Source organism: Hordeum vulgare, chromosome 3H (assembly GCF_904849725.1).
Source record: "Hordeum vulgare subsp. vulgare chromosome 3H, MorexV3_pseudomolecules_assembly, whole genome shotgun sequence".
NCBI lineage: Eukaryota > Viridiplantae > Streptophyta > Magnoliopsida > Poales > Poaceae > Hordeum > Hordeum vulgare.
Window position 1 is genome coordinate 15,664,285 of NC_058520.1, and position 20,516 is coordinate 15,684,800.

The 20,516-nt window shown below is 47.9% G+C and overlaps 2 protein-coding genes across 2 annotated transcripts; both read left to right on the forward strand.

Moving 5' to 3' along the window:
* The first annotated feature begins 11,540 nt into the window (after nucleotides 1–11,540).
* Nucleotides 11,541–12,293, forward strand: LOC123439278 (putative glycine-rich cell wall structural protein 1). Its single transcript, XM_045116011.1, has one exon. It carries the CDS (start codon nucleotides 11,573–11,575, stop codon nucleotides 12,167–12,169), a length of 597 nt encoding a protein of 198 aa, XP_044971946.1. The 5' UTR covers nucleotides 11,541–11,572; the 3' UTR covers nucleotides 12,170–12,293.
* Nucleotides 12,294–18,907: 6,614 nt separating this feature from the next.
* On the forward strand, nucleotides 18,908–20,281 carry LOC123439279 (E3 ubiquitin-protein ligase ATL6-like). The gene has a single exon (XM_045116012.1). It carries the CDS (start codon nucleotides 18,980–18,982, stop codon nucleotides 20,018–20,020), a length of 1,041 nt encoding a protein of 346 aa, XP_044971947.1. The 5' UTR covers nucleotides 18,908–18,979; the 3' UTR covers nucleotides 20,021–20,281.
* Nucleotides 20,282–20,516: the final 235 nt, after the last annotated feature.

The following is a 20,516-nucleotide window of genomic DNA, read 5'->3' on the forward strand; positions in this document are numbered from 1 at the left end:
CAAGGTTCTACTCACCAGTCAACGTGTGAACTAATGCCCAAGCCAACTACTTAGCAGACAAAAACAAAAAGCTTTAGCTATTACGGTAACTTACTTCCTCCCACGGTTGTATCTTCCCTGAAACCGCAACGCTAGTACACATTCAATGTTGCTTGGATTTGTACGGTGCGTACAGCAGGTCGGGGCCAGCTTAGGGTGTGTGTATAGGCCTAATGTCGACAGCCGGCTGAAGCTACCCTCGGAACCGAGGTCAAGTGGCGGTAAGGTTTCAATGAGATAGATTTGGGGAAAGGATGGGAAGGAGGAGCTAGGTTGCCGCCCCGGGTGAAGAAAACACAAGGAAAAACAAGGGCAAAGGTCAGCCCACCAAAGCCCACATAGTGAGTCAGGCCACTCAACTGCTACAAAGAGCCCGTTAGGGTCAGACCGTCCAACTATAATATCCGATGTACTAACTTTTGAATACACGCCTGTGGACAGTCTATGAACTCTCACACACCACCACTGCTTCTACACATCCACTCCACAACATAACCATGGAATCCTCTTCGCATAAAGGAAAAGGGGGTTTGGATGAACTAGTAGGAACCCGTAGCGGCACCTTCCTACAACCAGATATGCCATCCATCGACGACGATCTGGATTCCTTTGTGCCACAGGTAGTACAATGTCGTTGCGGTGTGCGAGCCTGCTACACCGTCGATGATTTCAAGATAAGAATGAGAGAAGAAATGGGTTGCTGGGGATTCGTGTGCGCCATACTTCGTAAGTCAAACTTTTCATATCCTTTCAAATCTGAATTCCTGCTTTAGTTTCTGAAAAACACCTCTGAACTCATTGCAGGAAGGTGCTAGGTGCCCGAGCAAATGCTGGCTTGAAACCAAGAAACATCACAAGCTTTATTGGTTCGATGCTGGGCACGTGGGGAGAAAAGAAAAGAAGATGTTAGAGGATAAGCAATAGAGACAACACAGAGATAAGCATGAGAAGCAATTCAAGGAGTGGTGCACTAGGAAAAAGGCCAATAAAGACCTAGCATTTTAGACTGGATTCAGGTTCATGTAACAATATGCTTTGTTCAGTTTGATGAGAGGAAATAAACTGGGTTCCTCTAAAGTTGGTTTCTCTAAAGTTGTTTCCTCTAAAGTTACCGCACTGTCTACTGTTATGTGAATGCTACCATAGTGTAATGATAGACTGAATGTAAAATGAACATGAATAGTGAAAATCATAACAGTATGCCACCGCAATGGCAAATTTAGAGTTTTCACTCAGCAGGGGATACATTTTCTGAATCGTAGGCATAATGAAAAAAATTCAAACATGAATTTAACAATTGTTGACAGCATCGATTTTTGTAATTGGAGCAGGATCTACAAACCAATCTGGTCTACTGTAACAATGCAATTCAACCATGTGAAATGATTTGTATTCTTCGATCATCTTCCTAACTATGCTGTCGTTGGTGAGTTCAGTCAAAATCATCTTGCCACCGGTTTTTAACATCAACCACCCACTTGAGCTGAAGCTGAGCAGCCGCCGACTTGAGTTGAACCTGGTCCTGCACCTGGGATTTCTCATCACCATATATCTACTTGAGTCCAACATTCTTGTGTAACCTGAGTTGAACTTATTCTTGTTGTTCAAGTTCTACTTGATGTTGTCACTTGGGTAAACCCTGTTTTGCTTGTAAATGAAAACATTATGGACAAAACCATGCTCCAGAAGGTTCTCTCTTAAATTATCAATAGTGATTGAGTCTTCAAACCATGGCTTGGGTGCTGGTTGACAGAAACATGGTTTATGCACAGTGAACCGGACCATCCACAACTTATCCATTTGCACAGTAAAGAATGAACATTTGATGAACTTTTACAAGATTCGTTCTGGTAGAGGCTAGGGTTCTACCAGGTCTCGGACGTAGGTTGTAGAGGTGGAAGTTCGGGCTGCGAGGTTGGGGACGCCGGCGCCGGCGGTTGGGCGCCGTTGCGGCGTGAGAGAGAGAGAGGCGGCTAGGGTTTGGGGCTCTCGTCTCCCGAGGGAGACGACAACAGAATATACTGTTTATTGTCTGCTTAATATCGAAGGGGTACATGTATTTATATAGGAGGACAGCCTCCACTAAACCCTAGATAACTTGGACTCTAACTTGGACTCTAATATAACTTGGACTCTAAGATAGGTAAGATAACTTGGGCTAAGCCCGTAATTAACCCTGCCCATTGGGCCTCCTCCGTTGGTACGTTGTACCGGTCATAACATCTCTCCCCGCCTTCTCAAACAGCTCGTCCTCGAGCTGAACATGTGGAAACTGCTCGCGGAAATCGTCGAGCTTCTCCCAAGACGCTTCCTGCTCTGGCAGGCCGGTCCACTGTACCAAGACATGCCAGACGCCGCGATGCTGCTGTGCCTGCAGCACCTTCGCCACCTGTGCGGAAGCTGGAAGGAGGCGGCCATCCGAAGTAGGAGGAAGGGCCGGCGTCACTGCATGAGGGTCCCCGCGGTAGGCCTTCAGTAAGCCGACATGGAAGACGTCGTGGAGGCGAGAACCAGCTGGCAGCTCCAAGCGGTATGCGAGTGTGCCGACACGCTCCAGCACACGAAAGGGACCGGCGTAGCGAGGTCCCAATTTGCGCTTGGAGCGCGGGTCCAGAGACTGCGTGGTCTTGTGGAGGAGGCGCAACCACACCCAATCGCCCACGGCGAACTCTGCCTCGCGATGATGAGCATCGTAGTACTTTCGAGCCAGCTGCTGTGCTTGGAGAAGACGCTGGCGTGCCTCAGCCAGAATGTCGTCGCGGGTGCGGAGTAAGTCGCCCGCCGTCTCGGACCGAGCCGTCCCAGGCTTGTAAGGGAGCATCGCCAGGGGTGGGCGCCCGTAAGCCGTGGTGCGCAGGGCAGAGTGATAGGAGGTGTTGTAGCAGTACTCCGCCCACGCCAACCAGTCCACCCAAGCTCGTGGACGATCACCAGTAACACAGCGCAGGTACATGGCGATCACCTTGTAGACCACCTCGGATTGGCCGTCTGTCTGAGGGTGGAACGCCGTGCTCATGCGGAGCTTCACGCCCGCCAGTCGAAAGAGATCCCGCCAGACATGTCCCGTGAACACGGGATCACGATCGCTGACGATGGACGAGGGAAAACCGTGGAGGCGGACGATGCCGTCGAAGAAGGCCCGCGCCACGGAGGCGGTTGTATATGGATGACCCAGGGCGATGAAGTGCGCGTACTTGGAGAAGCGGTCAACCACCGTGAGGATGGCGGACTTGCCGCCCACCTTGAGAAGGCCCTCGATGAAGTCCATGGAAATATCCGCCCACACCTGGGAGGGTATGTCCAGCGGCTGCAGTAGACCCGCGGGTCGTCGTGTCTCCGTCTTGTTCCGCTGGCACGTCACGCACGACCACACCCAGTCGCGGACCATCGCGCATCACCGGGGATGTAAAAATCAGCACAGATACGATGGAGAGTCTTCTGCATGCCCTCGTGCCCCTGCAGAGTGCGCCAAGGTCAGGACCTGGTGGCGCAGGTCGCCATGGTCGGGCACGAAGATGCGGCGGCCATGTAGGAGCAGCCCCTCGTCCAAGCGCCAGGGCGCGTCTAGCTCGCCGGCGTCAAGGTGCTGGCGCAGGCCCTGGGCGTCCACGGCCGTCGAAGTTGCCCAGTGAATGTCGTCGATGAAGGCGAAAGATGGTTCGGAGCGAATGCACATGATAGTGCCAGCCATGGCGACGTCGTCCGCGACATCCTCAGTGTCGCGGCGGGATAAGGCGTCAGCGACCGTGTTGAGACAGCTGGAGCGGTGAAGTTGAAGCCAAAGAGCTTGCTGATCCACTGGTGTTGCGGAACTGTGGAGAGGCGTTGGTCCAGCAAGAACTTGAGGCTGTAGTGGTCCGTGCGCACACAGAATGACCGGCCCCAAAGATAAGGCCCCCAGTGGCGCACCGCCTGAACCAGCCCAATAAGCTCGCGCTCGTAGGCCGTGAGCTTGTGATGGCGAGCGGCGAAGGGGCGGCTGAAGAAGGCGAGCGGTCCCTCGCCCTCGTGGAGGACGGCGCCGAAGCCGATGCCAGAGGCGTCGCAGTCCACCATGAACGGCATAGCAAAGTCCGGCATCTGGAGGACGGGTCCCGTCTTGAGCTCCCGTTGGAGAGCCTCGAATGCCGTAGTCGCCTCCTCGTCCCAGGAGCAGGCGTCGTGTCGAAGGAGACGCGTCAGTGAAACAACGATGAGGCCGAAGTTCCGGATGTACTTCCGGTAGTAGCCGGCGAGGCCCAAGAAGCCGCGGAGCGTCCGCGGGATCGGCCACGCGGCGACGGCGTCAACCTTGTCCGCGTCCATCGCTACCCCGTCCGCCGAGATGACGTGCCCCAGGTACGCGACGGAGGTCGTGCCGAACGAGCACTTCGAGCGCTTGAGGTGAAGACGATGAGCTCGAAGCTCGTTGAAGATGATGGCCACGTGTTGTAGGTGCTCCGCCCAAGATGTACTGTAGATGAGAATGTCATCAAAGAAAACAAGCACAAAGCGGCGCAAGTATGGGCTGAGGACGTCGTTCATCAGCGCCTGGAAGGTCGCCGGCGCGTTGGAGAGGCCGAACGGCATCACCAGGAACTCAAAGTGGCCATGGTGAGTGCGGAACGCCGTCTTCTCGATGTCGTCAGGGTGCATGCGCACCTGATGGTAACCCGAGCGAAGGTCGAGCTTGGTGAAGAAGCGCGCTCCGTGTAGCTCGTCCAAGAGCTCATCCACGACGGGGATGGGGAACTTGTCCTTGGACGTCAGGGCGTTGAGGGTGCGGTAGTCGATGCACAAGCGCCATGTGCCGTCGGGCTTGCGCACAAGGAATACCGGGGCGGAGAACGGCGATGTCGAAATCCGGATGATGCCCTGCGCGAGCATGACGGCCACCTGACGCTCGAGCTCGTCTTTCTGCAGCTGAGGGTACCGGTACGGGCGCATGGCTACAGGTGCCGTGTCCAGCAGCAGGTGGATGCGGTGGTCACAGGGCCGCGCGGGAGGGAGGCCCTGTGGCTCGTCGAAGATGTCGTTGTGTTGCTGCAGGAGGTCGGCCGGGAGGGGATGCGCCTCGTCCAGTGCGGCCGCCATCAACTGGAGCTGTGGAGTCACGGCGCGGGAGCTGCCGATGCCTGTCCACTGAACGCGACGGCCGCCCTCGCGCGAGAAGATGAGGGACAGCATATCGAGGTCCCAAAGGATGGGGCCGAGAGTGGACAGGAAGTCGATGCCGAGGATGAAGTCGTAGTAGCCCAGGTCGATGCCGACGCAGTCGATGGAGAACGGCTCGTCGCCGATGAGGACGGGAACCTGCCGCGCCACCCCCTGGCAAGCAAGGCGGTCCCCGTTGGCGACGGTGACGCTGAATTTCTCCGAGCCCGCCGGTTGGAGTGCGAGGCGGCGCATGGCGTCCCCGGCAGGAAGTTGTGCGTCAAACCCGTGTCCACGAGCGCGGTGAGACGCTCCCCATTGATCGTCACCGGAAGCAGCATCGTCTTTGCCATCTTGATGCCAGCCATGGCATGAAGGGAGACGACGAAGGCGGTCGCATCGACCGGCACGTAGGTCGTGACGCCGGCCTCGTAGAGTGTGGTGGCGTCGAGCTCCGCGATTAGGGCCTCCACCTCCGCGTCGTCGACGGTCTCCAAGTAGAACAGGCGGGCGCACGTATGACCCGGCGCATACGGCTCGTCGCAGTTGAAGCACAGGCCCTTGCGGCGCCGCTCGAGCTACTCGGCCGACGTCAAGCGCCGGAAGGTGCGTGTCGGCGCGGGGGCAGCCGCAGTAGCGGCCGGCAGGGCAGGGCGTGTCGGGGTGGCCGCCGCCGGGGCGGGGTGGGTCGGGGGACGCGTGTCGCGGCTCGGGAACGCCTGCTGCAGGGTGTTGGCGCGCTGCTCGTATGTGTGTGTGTAATACATGGCCGTCTGCAGGTCTTGGGGGTCGCGCATCTCGACGTCGATGCGGATGTGGTCGGGAAGGCCGCCGACGAAGAGCTCGGTGCGTTGGCGAGCCGTGACGTCAGGCGCATGGCAGGCCAACGTCTGGAAGCGGTCGGTGAAGTCCTGCACCGAGGTGGTGAAGGGAAGGCGACCGAGCTCGGCCAAGCGACTCCCACGTATGGGGGGGCGAACCGGAGGAGACATAGGTTGCGAAAGCGCTCCCACGGAGGCATCCCGCCCTCGTCCTGCTCGAGGGCGTAGTACCAAGTCTGGGCGGCGCCACGGAGGTGGTAGGAGGCGATCCACGTGCGGTCGGACGCCATGGTCCGCTGCCCCCTGAAAAACTGGTCGCACTGATTGAGCCAGTTCAGGGGGTGGACGGTGCCGTCGTAGGTGGCGAACTCTAGCTTGGTGAAACGGGGTGCCTGCTTCACGTGTGGCGAGGCCGCATAGGTGCCCTCGTGACGACCCAGCGCGGTGGAAGGAGAGTGTTGCGGCACCACGGAGCTCCCGGCGTACGGATCAGTGTACCCGCCGAACCTCACGAAGGTGGGGGCAGGTGGCTGCAACACCGTCGGCTATAGTGGCGCCGTCGTGTAGGTCGGCGTGTCAATCCACGTCGGTAGCGGGGACGGCGACGGCGGCCACCGGACCTGGGTGATCGGCAGGCCCTGGGGCGCGACAGTGGCCGGGGGCGGTGGCGCGAAGGGCGCCGTCGGCGGAGGCGGTGGTGGCGGGGTTGCGTACGGAGCCTAGAGGAAAATCCGGAGGTTCGAGACCGCTAGGTTGAGGTCGCGGATCGCCGAGGACATCTCTGCCGGGGAGAGGACGGGGCGGGTTCGGCCGCCAGGGCCGCGGGACCGGAGGCGCCGGACCTGAGGTGGCCGGCGGCGGCGAGTGGTGCGGCGGCGGCGGCTGCTGCGAGGTGGCGGGGAAGGCGGTGGTGGCGGCGGCGGTGGCGGTGGGAAGGTCCGACAAACTCATCGAACTCAAACTACCTGATACCAAATTGGTAGAGGCTAGGGTTCTACCAGGTCTCGGACGTAGGTTGTAGGGGTGGAAGTGCGGGCTGCGAGGTTGGGGACACCGGCGCCGGCGGTTGGGCGCCGGCGCGGCTTGAGAGAGAGAGAGAGAGGCGGCTAGGGTTTGGGGCTCTCGTCTCCTGAGGAAGACGACAACAGAATATACTGTTTATTGTCTACTTAATATCGAAGGGGTACATGTATTTATATAGGAGGACAGCCTCCACTAAACCCTTGATAACTTGTACTCTAACTTGGACTCTAATATAACTTGGACTCTAAGATAGGTAAGATAACTTGGGCTAAGTCCGTAATTAACCCTGCCCATTGGGCCTCCTCCGTTGGTACGTTGTACCGGTCATAACACGTTCATACAGCTCGGATTAACGCAGTTCATGCTGAAGATCTAAAAAATTAAGTCGACAAAGACAACATACACAAATACCTGCTTCGTGGAGGGAGATGCGAACATGCTCCAACGGACATAGGGATTGACGACGTCCTTGATGGTCGATGACAATCTTCCTCGATGGATTCGGATTGAGAGTGGAAGAAGTTGATGCGGGCAAAAATGGTGGTTTTGTCAGCATGGATGGGTGCATGCAAGGGTAACAGTATTTAAACAGCCAAAAGACGCCGATTCATCTAACTACAATAGGAGTAAAGATATATTAGATGGTCTAACGTCAGATACTCTCGCAAATAAGAAGCGCCAGTCAGTCCAGTGGTTAATCAAGACAGTGGAGGCGCAAATAGAAAGCTAGACGACCCAGTTTCATACATATCAACGCCTAGGGAACAGTCATGTTCCATTTCAATAACGTCTAGGAAAATGGTGTTTCAATGATGGACAACGCATAACTAGTATAAGGCGTGACAGAAAACATTTATTGAGTCGTTCAATCCGGTGCCCAATCCGGTGCTTTAGGGCGGCGCCATGATGGCAGCATGATCGATGAGCGTGGACTGTGATCCATCAAAAAGGCCTTGTTTGGATCCTAGGGTTAGAGTTAGAGTTGGTTAGATTGAACTCATCTAACCCTCAAAAATTCAAACAGGGTGAGTTAGAGTGGGTTACATGCATCTAACCCACCCAAAAAATCTAACCCACCCAAGAGGTGTTTTTTAGGTTAGAGTTAGGTGGGGCCCAGAAAAAGTTGCTTTTCTCTCCCCTCCACCACACAAAATCCTAGATAAAGGAGCCAAATAATTGAAAAAAATGCATTTATTGACAATCTAACCCTTCCATCTAAACACCTCTTTGATTAGAGTTAATTCAGGGTTAGTCTAGAGTTAAAATCTAACTCTAACCTCTAACCGAGTTATAGTATCCAAACAGGGCCAAAGGCGTCTAGGAGGAAGGTATGCATACATGTATGTTACACGCCAGATGATCTGGCGTGACAGGCGACGAAATAAGTTTTCAAGGGGTCGGTGTGCGACTTAAGATCCTTCCGGGGTTATTTAGTAAAAATAATACGTTTCATAGGGCACTTAAGATCCTTCGGTGCGTGATCGACTTAAGATTTAATTTGACTAGTACCGTGCATGCATGTTGTACAACCTTTCCCTCCCTCCCTCTGTCTCAAACCAAAAACAATGTACGCATGATTATTATTTTTTGCAAGCGAATCTGCATTTTGGAAGAAAATTTGCAGGAAAAATTCGTCAGGAATTTTTTTTCAAACTTGTTTTGCAGGGGAATCTGCATTTTGCAAGCATTTTGTGAGAAAAAAATTGCAAGAAAAAAACATATTATCGCGCTATCTATTATTGCATGAAAAAACGCATGAGATTTAGTGCATGTCCCCTATTGTGTGAAGCTGTCATGCTCCTGGCAAAAACATTGATGTGTCAGGAGCCGGTACATGACTAAATCAGTTTAGCAGGAAGCAGTCTGATCGTGCAGTGTGCGATGGACGGTGGATGCCCGTGTGACGCAGTATCAAGGAGGCTACCGGATGTTTTCTGCAATCTTTTGCTAGGAAAAGTTGTATTATCAATCCGTAAGATTGTTACATATTACCACATACGTATTGACGCGACTAACTTCCAAACGGCAGGATTTGTAACAGATGCGGCGATCACATCCATCTCGATGCAATCTCGCATGCAGCGTTGTTGCATCCAATTAATTATATATTCATGTAGGTGAGAAGAAAAGATGATGTCATCAAAGATTACATTAGAAACGAAACTTCAAAATGTTTTGTAGCTCACATCGTTGGTTCGATTGAAAATTCGTTTTCACATAAAAGTTTCGTCGCGACGAGACCTTCAAAACTAGTTATCATGTTGCTATGTTTTGATGACTTTATCACCTACGTGGTACGCCAGTTACCATCTTGTTTAGATGGAACTTACCGGGACATAGAAATCGCTCGGCCAACATTCTCTCCACATGCAAATGCAGTAGAGCACATGTCTGTGAGTTATCGTATTATTCACACAAAAGTTACCAATGGTATATTTCATCAACCACCCTCCCCCCACCCGGTCACCAAATTTATCAAGATTCGATACAGTAGTTATCAGGTCTACGATGTGTGAGTTACCGTGCTATTCACATAAAATTTACTCGGGGTGTATTTCATGACCCTCCCTCGTGAAAAGTACCAAGACCAGGGTGCATAAGTTATCGGGTCTTCAATGTATGAGTTATCATGCTATTCACACGAAAGTTACCAGGAGATACTTGATCACCCCCCTCCCCCCACACACACCCCAAAGTTATCAGGACCGGGATACGTAAATTGTCTGTGATGTGTGAGTTATCAAGGTGTTTATATGTAAGTTATCACGTCCGCGATGCGTTAATGAGCATGTTATTCACACAATATTATTCGGAGATGTTTCAACAACAACAAACTCAGGTCAAAATAATCACACTGTTTGTACGTGGTTTATCACGGTGTTCGTGGTGACGATTTTTTTTTTTTGTGAAAACAGATTTTTAATTAGAGCAAAGGTTTGAGCTATATACTAATTTTAAATTTCTCAAAGTTTTGTCCTCTAATGCATGCATGCGTGTGCATATGAAAAAAGGTTGGACGAATAATTTTTCATGTCTCGTTAACTTCATTGCAACAACGATGATAACTTATGTAGCACAAATATGATAACTTAGGTATCCGAGATGTGGTAACTTTTGACGAGAGAAAAAGTCGTCGAAACATATCAACATGGGATCTAGATTTGAAGGCCTCGACAAGATGTTTTTATATGAAAATGGATTTTCAATCCGAGCGATGGTTTGAGCTATAAAACGTATTAAAGCTTTGAAATGGGAAGAATCTTTTACTGATTTTATTCCTTTTGTCTCTTAGTTTTCATTCATGCATGGAATTGTGATCAATGGGGTGATGCATGCGTTTACTCCCCTCATGGAAAAAAGTTAGTGATTAATTAGGACGTTAGTATGTCATTGGATTCGAAACATACTGCATCCAAATAGTGCGGATCTATAGCTAAAATCCGGATGTGTGTAATATAGCTTTCCCCCATACATTAATGTCAACAGATTTCCTGTTACAAGTACTAGAGACTAGTTCAAAGATGCTTGTTTGTAATAAGAGTAATAATCAGTACGAGACTAGTTCAAAGATGCTTATTTCGAGGCCATGTGCGTTTCACAAGTCAGAACTACAATGCTATCGAAGTGAATTGGAAAAAGAGCTACCATTAGTTACAATATTGTTGATACTAAACCATTAAAGATTGGATCACGTCAACTAAGATGCCTTGCTAGTTAGATCTGGCAATTAATCTAAGTCAACACTCTCCTTCGTCCTTTAACCAAAGATTAACTCTACTCTCCTGGTAGCTACGCTAGCTAGAAGTAGAAGCCTTTCTCTCAAACTACATGCACCGACGGCGAAGAACGAGTCAGAGCACTAGCTCCATTTTCCACGTGCCAAGCCAGCTCATGTGCTTTTAGGAACTACTACTCCCTCCATTTCAAAATATAAGACGTTTCGGTAGTTTAAAATGTAGTATCAAAACGTCTTATATCTAGCAACGGATGGAGTAGTACGTAGGAGCACCAGTTTAGTAATCTTTATATTTAGGCGAATCACTATCGAAATCCTCATGTTTGTCATATTTCTTTTGCTAATTAGGAGTAACACATGCCTTAGGTACAAATAAGTACTATGATCTACATATATTTTTGCCCTGTTTTTGCGGCGCAGTGTCCATCGCTAATAATGGTTAAGTGGCATTAAGTGCACATTGTCAAAGGATTCCCTGTGATCACCTAGATTGATCTATGTGATCTATCATCACGTGAGGAAGTCCTAAGTCGTCGCCTGGCAGGCACGAACTAAGCAAGATCCAAATTCTCGATGCCCTCGATTATAGAAGCTCCAGTTGCTGCATGAAAGTCCATGGATCCATAGATCTCATCGGATCACATCTCCTGTCCTAGTTGCTGCATGAAAGTCCACGGATCCACATGTCTCGTCCGAGCATAGCAATGTGGATGCCATTAAGATAAATCACCACTAGCTAACTGCATGTGGCTGCTTCTACTTAGCTCTATAAATGGCCAAGCGATCTCTTGCTTAGCACCATCCCACACACTAATTCACAATGTCTTGCACTAAGCTCATATCGCTTAGCCTGGTTGTCCTCTTTAGCATTGGGTTAGCCAGCGCTGGTAGGGTAGCTAGATACTCTAGTTCCCAGGGAGAAGGCACTGGAGGGGGAGAGGGTGGAGGAGCGGTGAACGGCGGCGGCGGCGGAAGCGGGAATGGCCAGGGAACTGCTCAGAGTGGAAATGGAGGTAGTCATGCAAGTGCTGGAGGCGGTGGAGGCGGGGGTGGTTGGTCAGGGTATAATGGTAGTGGGTATGGCGCTGGGTCCGGCAGCGGCGCAAGCTCTGGCCAGATGAGCCAAGGATCGTCATCTTATGGTGGTGATGGTGGGAGTACAACCGCAGCGGGTTCCGGCGGTGGCGGCGGTGGTGGAGAGGCCGCGGACGACGATGATGACTGCCCTGCAGAGTCTAGTGGCTTTGGGACAGGTGGCGGCACCGGATCTGGCTCGAGTGAGGCGAACAACGACGGCGATGCATCCTATACAAATGCAAATGCTTCGGGCAACGGTGGCGGCGAGGGCGGTGGTAAAAATGGTGGAACCGGCGGTGGCGGAGGCAATGGAAGCGGTTACGGCGACGCAAACCCTTGAACCGTCATGATCCTGCAATCGAAACAGAGCAGAGCCCGAGCTATCGCTTTTTTTCAATTTGCATTTGTTCTGTTCTTACTCTTCCATGTATTAGGGACAACTAATAAAGGGCTTCATTACACAAGTGTGTGTGAGTAACGCGTACACTTGCTATTTCACTGTGAGCAGCCTTTCCATTTTATATGTCAATGTTGATTTCACCTTTCATTCCATCCTTATTGTGTTGCTGATATAACGCTTAACTATCCATATTTTTGTTTCCTCCATCTATTGCACTAAATTCATTAGCAAATTCAACAGTAATATATGAATAATTGACTTCAACTAATCTTTTGTAGGGTTTAGAAAGTTTATTCCAAATTAATAGGAAATTATTATTGCGGTAAAATGGTGACTGCCCTGGTCCTTGACATGGTTGGCAAAGTTGACTTACCAAATTCTCGACAAAAGGAAAAAAAAAAGGTAACCTCCCAAGATGAGTTACACAAAGCAAAATCACACATAGCACCAAAAATGAAAATACAAAAATGAAAAGCCTTCATCATATTGGTACAATCTGAAACTGCGTGTTTGAGCGACACAAGTTTAACTCACTATTACACTAGATGCACGAGCTTAGATGTGGAATATACACAAAGCGGATAGAGACCGTGACAGGAAGTGCTCAAACACATGCACACAATACTGTTTTTGCATGCATTTGCTATTTATATCTACATGTTTCTACATTAAATGGGAACAAATGCAATACCATATTTCTCTTTCCCATACTTTTATAAGTGAGGTTAAAAAAATCAAAATGCAAGCACCAGCAATAAATATTTGATGATTTTCTGTCGTGTTGTGTTCTAGAAAGTCTTCATTTTTTTAACTGTCTAGATGTAGAGTGATGCCCGGGAAACAATTTAATCATTTTTTGCCCTCTCTAGATGTTGATTCCCATATTGCTTCCGGACTTAGCCAGTTATATGCACCTCCAGTTTAGCTCAACTCAGATCCAAATCAGAGATGAGTGGGTAATAATGCGCTGGCTTCTCTTTGATGCAGACCTGTCGTGAACATCTGGGAGAGGGAACACCACTATGCCCACAGTGAAATTTTCATTTCTTTCACGATGCATCCCATTCCCAAAATTAGGCTTCTAATGGCTTCCTTTTTCTGTGATCACGGTCTTTCAAGCTAGTGAAGCCACTACATTGAGGTTTTTGGTTCTACGGTTGTTACTTGCCTGACTAATAACAGCAGAGTTTGTAGGCATGCTAGTTGCTTGGTTGGTCTTTCTCACACCTGAGTGGCTGAGAATGGACGGGACAACATACATATATGCAAGCATATGCGTCAATGTAGGCATGTTCGAAGGTTCGTGCACGGGACTATACCATTAATTATATCAATATCATGTCAGAAATTCATTTTAACTTATGATCTCACCCTCCATCATAAGTTTCATGAAGTGCAGCATAAATGTTTCTAACTTCCATGATTCACACTATCTCGTGCATATCTATTGCACGGACTCTTCATTGTATATGCCAATTTCCTTGAAATGGATAGTGAAGTGAAAGATTTCCCTATATCTAAAAAGGAACCAGGGAGAAGGGAGAGAGTGTAAATCTACTTAGAACATTTTTGAAGTAAGAATGAGAATAGGATGCTGAAAAGTAAAATTCAAATTAAGTTATGGGCACATCATCTCCAAGTATCCTTGTTTGGCATAAACTAGTAACTCGGGTCTATAAAACTCCAATCCTTATTGAATTAGATTCATTAGCAAACATTAATGTAAGAAAGACCGACTCCAACTCATTTGTTGTAGGGTTAAGACAGTCTATTTCAAATGAGTAGGAAATTAATAGTGCGACAAAATGGTGATTGCATTGTTCCATTACTAGCTTCACACATGTCCTTCACATGGTTGGCAAAGTTGACTTACCAAATTCCCCACTAAAACTAAATAAAAAAAGGTAACCTTCCAAGATGAGTTACACAAATAAAAATCACACATAGCACCAAAAATTTGGGAAAGATTCATCATATTGGTACAATATGAAACTACGTGTTTAATCGACATGAATTTAACACCCTATTACACTATGTGCATGAGCTTAGATGTGGAATTTACAGAAAAACGGATAGAGGCAATGACTAAAAGTGCTCAAACACATGTACACAATACTATGTTTGCATGCATTTGCTTATATCTACATGTTCCTATAAAATACCACATTTCTCTTTTTCTGTACTTGTACAAGCGAAGTTATAAAAAGTCAAAACACAAACACTAGCAATACAGCTCAGGATTTCTGCAAGCGGTTTGGATGGCGGTCCAACAATAGATTAGGTGTTTAGTCGTCTTAACCTATTGTTGCCGGTTGTGGCGTTTTACCTTTTTTTATCTTCATTTACTTTCATTTCAGCTCGGGCTGAGCTTGTACCCGTACTAGGAGATTGTTTACTTTCTTGCTTAATAATATGGCTGTATGCATCTGTTGATGGAGAGGCCTGAGGTCTCTTCTTCTTTTCCAAAAGAAAAACAATAAATATTGCATGATTTCCTATCGTGGTGTGTTCTAGAACATTCTCACTTTTTGAACTGTATGTTGAGTGATGCCCAACAAACAATTTAATCAGGGGCTGTCCTCTCTAGATGTTGATTCCCATATAGCTTCCCAACTTAGCCAGTTCTATGCACCTCTAGTCTATCTCAGCTCACATCCAATTAACAGACCATTGGACGTTATTGCTCCTCTTTTTCACTACCTCCAGTGAACATCTCGGAGATGGAACGCCATGTCAGAGTGGAAAACTTCCATTTCTCTCATGATGCATCGCATTTCCAAAATTAGGCTTGTAATGCTTTCCTTTGACTATGATCACGGGCCTTTAAGCTAGTGAGTCCGCTACATCGTTGTTTTTGGTTCTGCACTTGTTACAGGCTTGATTAATACCAACTGAGTGTGTACACATGTGAGTGTGTTGGTCGGTCTTCCTTACACTTTTGTGGCTGAGAATGGATGGGGCAACATACATATATCAGTGCAAGCATATGTGGCATTGTATGCATGTTTGAAGGTTGGTGCATCGGACTATACCATTAATTGCATTGATTTCATGTCAGAAATTCGTTTTAAGATATGATCTCACCCACCATCATAAGTTTCATCAACTTTGACATACTCATTTCGAGCTTCCATGATTCACAATATCTCGTGTATATATATTTCATGGACTCTTCAGTGTATATAATATCTAAAAAGCAACCAGGGAGAAGGGAGATAATTCATCTCTGTCTATTATTCTACATCTACTTAGAACTTTTTTGAGAGTAAGAATGAGAATCAGATGCTGAGTTCAAATGAAGTTATGATCACACCATCTCCAAGTGTGCTAGTTTGGCATAAACTAGTGCCTCCAGTATATAAAAGCAACTAATACATTGGTCCTTGCTTAAGGATGTGGATGCCATCCAAACAAACAACAATATTTGATCGGATGACTGCCGGTTTTGTCGCTGGACTGAAATACGAAATATGCTTCCGCATATCAAACAATTAAGGTGGATATTTTCAATGCTTCGTCGTTTTTATGAAATTATTATTCTCCAAGGAAGCTTTAGATTTTCATCACTGGGGTTAAAAAATTTAGACGTTTTAGGAACCTTTTGGAACATTTCTATTCGTTTTTTATCAGTTTAAGAGACCGTTGATTCGGTCATGTTTCACTTTCATTCTGCTAGTAGAAACCTATTCAAAATTTCCAAACATGTTTGCATTTTTCTAAAAAAACACGCATTTAAAAGATTTCATTTTCAAAAAAAATATGTTTAACTTTTTCAAAAATATTCATGTAATTTTTCAGAAACATTAGTGTTTTTTCCAAAACAAATCACACACATTGTACAAATTTTTCATATTTTTCTGCAAAGTACTTCAAATTTTTAAAAAATATGAGATTTATAAAAATAAATTCCCTATTTTATAACCCGAATAAAAACTGATTATGGTGTGCTCAAGTGCTTCACCATTGGCCCGACCCAGTGGGGGACAGCCTTGTATGACGCAAAAGGTGTCGAATAGGAACTCCCCATTCCAACACAAACTCAAGATTTCTGAAATCGCATACCCCTTGTAACGAGGTGTCCCAGGGAGCGCTCCAAGTCATGCGCCAAGCTGCCACCATGTCTCGCATGTTGGGTGCTTCCATTAGATTTCAATTTTTTCATACGCGTTTCTGGGATTTATATGTTTTGGGGGGGGGGGGGGGGGGGGGTTTACTTTTCGATTTTTGCCTGGTTTTTCATTGGTATTGGAGCTTCTTTTTTACAAAGCACGATTGTGCTTCTAAAAAAGGGGAAAATCTGGGCTTCCACAAGAAGTACAGATTTGCTTCTCGTGAAAGTATAAATTTGCTTCAGTATGAAACATAGTTATGCTTGTTGAAAATGAAAAAAAGTATATGCTTCCACAGGAGCACAGTGTTGCTTCCTAGAGTAGCACAGCTACGCTTCTAAATAAAATTGCTCCATGAAAAGCATATTTCCATATCAAATGCGAACAGAGGGAAACCGTATTTTTCTTTCCCATATTTGTATAAGAGAAGTTGAAAGAAACAAAATACAAACACCACGAATTAACTTGCATGGTTTTCCTGTTGTGGTAAGTTCCAGAAATTTCTCTTCGAACTGTATAGATGTAAAGAGATCCCCGCAAAGAATTAAATCGTGACATGTCCTCTCTTCACAAAGGCCCAGAGTGAGTCTGAAATATTTTTACAAACTCCTCAGAACCGTCCGGTAGTGATTCTTCGATTGGGACATTTTTACAAACACATGGCGCTCGTCAACTTTGTTGTCATTAGTGTGCTTATAATTTGGAACATCATCTCTCATGTGTTGAACCTTCACTGCACTTTGTTTTAAAAATATGCTTTTGCTTATTCCATTTCCGTTGCATGGACTATTAGTCATTCTATAGGAAACAAGGACTACCTCCGTAACAGTTCGACCAATGTACATGATGCCACAATAGTGTTTTTTTTCTGGTTTTTGAAGGTTCTCCACTGTCTTTATTTTTCTTTCGTTTTATGTGTTTACTTTGGCAGGCTTAGCGGTTTTCCTTCTTTTTTGTCGTCCTTTTTATTACCTCCTTTCATTTAAGCCATTGCCATTTTGAAAATTTTATGAGCCTCTTTTTAGATAAATGAAGACTTCTATAATTCGATGAGTATGTTCAAATTCATGAACATTTTTGTAATGAAACACACTTTTAAATTAAGAACCAATTTTAAAAATGAGGACCCTTTTAAATTTTGCAAAACGATAAGATTCGTGTTTTTTTAAAATTTGTGAACATTTTACATAATTGGTGAACCTCTTGTAATCCATGAACATCTTTAGAATCCATGAACATTTTTTGAATTCATGAAGTTTTAAAATCTGACAAAGATCCGGAGCTGTTTCTTTTTCTAAGTTGTCAGTTATTGAATATTCTAGGAACGAATCACACGAAAAAAAAGTGAGTGAGGCAGGCGACACTATTGGGCCTGGGCCATAGCACATTATAGTGATTAGCAAGAAGTATAGTTTTCATCAAAAAATCCTTCCCAATGTCTCCATAACCCCCTAAAGTCAAATTTGGTCTTATTTTAATCCCAAAACTGTCAAAAGTGGTTTAATCAAGCCATGGGTGGTTTCATGTCACATCTGAAGTGGTTTTACAAGTGATGGATGCGATTAGACGCTAATTTGTTGTTGACTTGGCCCTAATTGCTTGCTCCAACATGTGACTGGCCTTGATTGCTTGCACCGGCTTGTGATTTGGCCTCCCTGCTTGCACCAGCTTGTGACGTGTCCTGCTACTAGCTGCAGCTTATGACTTTCCCTTACTGCTTGCTCCACCTGTTGATTGCCCCTGCCATCTTCCTCCATCACTGGTTGGCTAGGAACTTGGCACATAACTAGCTAGCGTCTAATCGCCTCCATCACTTGTAAAACCGCTTTAGATGTGATGTGACATGAAACCACTGCGAGCTTGATTAAACTGGTTTTGACAGTTTTGGGGTTAAAATCAGACCAAGTTTGACTTTGGAGGGTTAAGGAGACATTGGGAAGGATTTCAGGGTGAAAACTATACTTCTTTCTAGTGATTATTGGTAAAGGCGCCAAGTAGGAGGTCCAAAAAATTTCAGCCTCTGACATTCTGTGCAAACAGTTCTTACAAAAATACAAAAATACAATTATAAAGAAGGATAAAGTAAACAACTCTAAAAAACACATTGCCAATATACCACCCCATGGAAAAGATCACGTGCAAGACTCAGTATACAATGAGTCGACACACTGAGCTTTCTAAGGCCCTGTACAATGCAAGATGCTTAGGAAAGTTGCTTAGAGAAATAAATCAAACTTTTTATAAGCATTGGTGCTTATTTATACATGATAGAAGTTTGATTAGACATCCCTCATGTAAAAAAATACATTGATGCTGAAGAAAAACCCGCCTTATTTACCTAAGCACCTATCTAAACGCCTAGCATCGTACAAGGCCTAAGCCGATCATGGGCTTGCACAGCAGCGCACCTGTTCTTTTCCAGGCTCAACGACATCAAATTAGTAATTTCTGTCTCAAAAGAAAAATCGAATTAGTAATTTTCCATGAAAACTGAAATTAGTAATCACGCCTAAAAAAGTCAAAATGATAATCCAGGGAGTAAGGCGGCGAGGGCCATTTGGGTCAAAAGACACCCACTTGTAATGTGAGTCTGTTGACGCGCCAGCGCCAGCGCCAGCTCAGTGGTTTGTGGGTTTGGAGGATGGGGGTGCTCGCCCACCTCCTCGTCGTCCTTTGCATCGTTGCCGTCGTCGCCGCAGCCATGGAGCAGCCTTTGCCGCCGTCGCCACCAGTGGCAGCAACGCAGTCCAAGCCGCCGCAGTTTGGGCGGGCCATGTCAATGGTCATCACGGTGATCGGCGTGGCCATCGGCGTCCTCTTCCTCTTGCTCTTCTTCTGCGCGTACATCACCCAGTGCCGCCTCGTCGAGGACCACGACGCGGCGCAGGGGAGCAGCGCCGCGCCGGGAGGGATGTCCAGGCGGGGGAAGCGCGGGCTAGACCCGGCGGTGGTGGCGACGTTCCCGATCGTGCCGTACAGGGAGATCAAGGCGCACAAGATCGGCAGCGGCGCGCTGGAGTGCGCCGTGTGCCTGACGGAGTTCGAGGACGCCGACGACCTCCGGCTGCTGCCGCACTGCTCCCACGCGTTCCACCCGGACTGCATCGACCCGTGGCTTGAGACGCGGACCACGTGCCCTCTGTGCCGCGCCGACCTCGAGAAGCCACCGCCTCCGGCTGCCGCGCCGGCGCCCTCGTCGCCGCCGGATGCCGTCGTGGCGATGCCGGTGCAGGATGAGCCGAAGGAGGGCAGCGACGAGGACGACCGGAAGGAGGAGGCCGCGGAGCTCGAGAAGCTACGCAGGGATCGCCGGGCGGCGAAGCTGCTGAGGTCGCACTCGACGGGGCACTCGGCGGGGCAGTGCGGCTGCGAGGACCACGAGAGGTTCACGCTGCGGCTGCCGCAGCACGTGAGGGAGGAGGTGCTCAACAGGTGCTGCGCGAGGCCCGCTGTGGAGAGCTTGAGCGGAGGAGGGTGCGCTGCGGGAGAAAGAGGAGGCAGCTTCCGCGACGCCGGTGGAGCCAGCGGTGGCGGCGGCGGCGAGTGCGGCCGCGGCGAGCGGCGGTGGCAGGCGCTCCTGGGCAGGACGATGGCATGGGCCGGAGCCGGGTCGATGCGGAAGGTGCGGGACGGTTCCACGAAGGATGACGTCGCGGCCTGCACGACGGCCATGCCGCCATGACCCCGGACGACGTCGACACCGGAACGTTTGGTTGTGCTCTTTCCGTTGACACTGATGGTGTACATTCTTTTTGTAATTCCGTTTGGTGTGGTGTGGTGTGGTGTGGGAGGCAATTCGATCAGTTGCGTGTCCATCAATTGCTCTCGGTCAGCCATTGCTTAAAACATTCATGCAAATATAGTGTAAACAACGCATATGGACAGGTTTGTTTGCTTATAAAAAATTGTATGGAGAAAATCGTGCATGGCATGAATATGACCGTTGCTGGCCGTTAGCCCATTTCTATCCGTATCCTAAAAAATAGAGGAGTAAATGTTTTTAGTTGAGTATATTTACTTCATTAAGTTTTAACTGTACCTAGCCGATCCCTTGTATATATACAATGGAGTAAAACTTATTTTCGGTTTATTCATTTCGTCGAACACTTGTCAAGCACAATCATCATCACAAATATTCTCCATAAAGCAATAGAATCCGAACCCTCTCTAAAAATTGA

Coding starts and splice junctions, on each gene's coding strand:
- LOC123439278 (XM_045116011.1), top strand. CDS start 11,573: ATGTCTTGCACTAAGCTCATATCGCTTAGCCTGGTTGTCCTCTTTAGC.
- LOC123439279 (XM_045116012.1), top strand. CDS start 18,980: ATGGGGGTGCTCGCCCACCTCCTCGTCGTCCTTTGCATCGTTGCCGTC.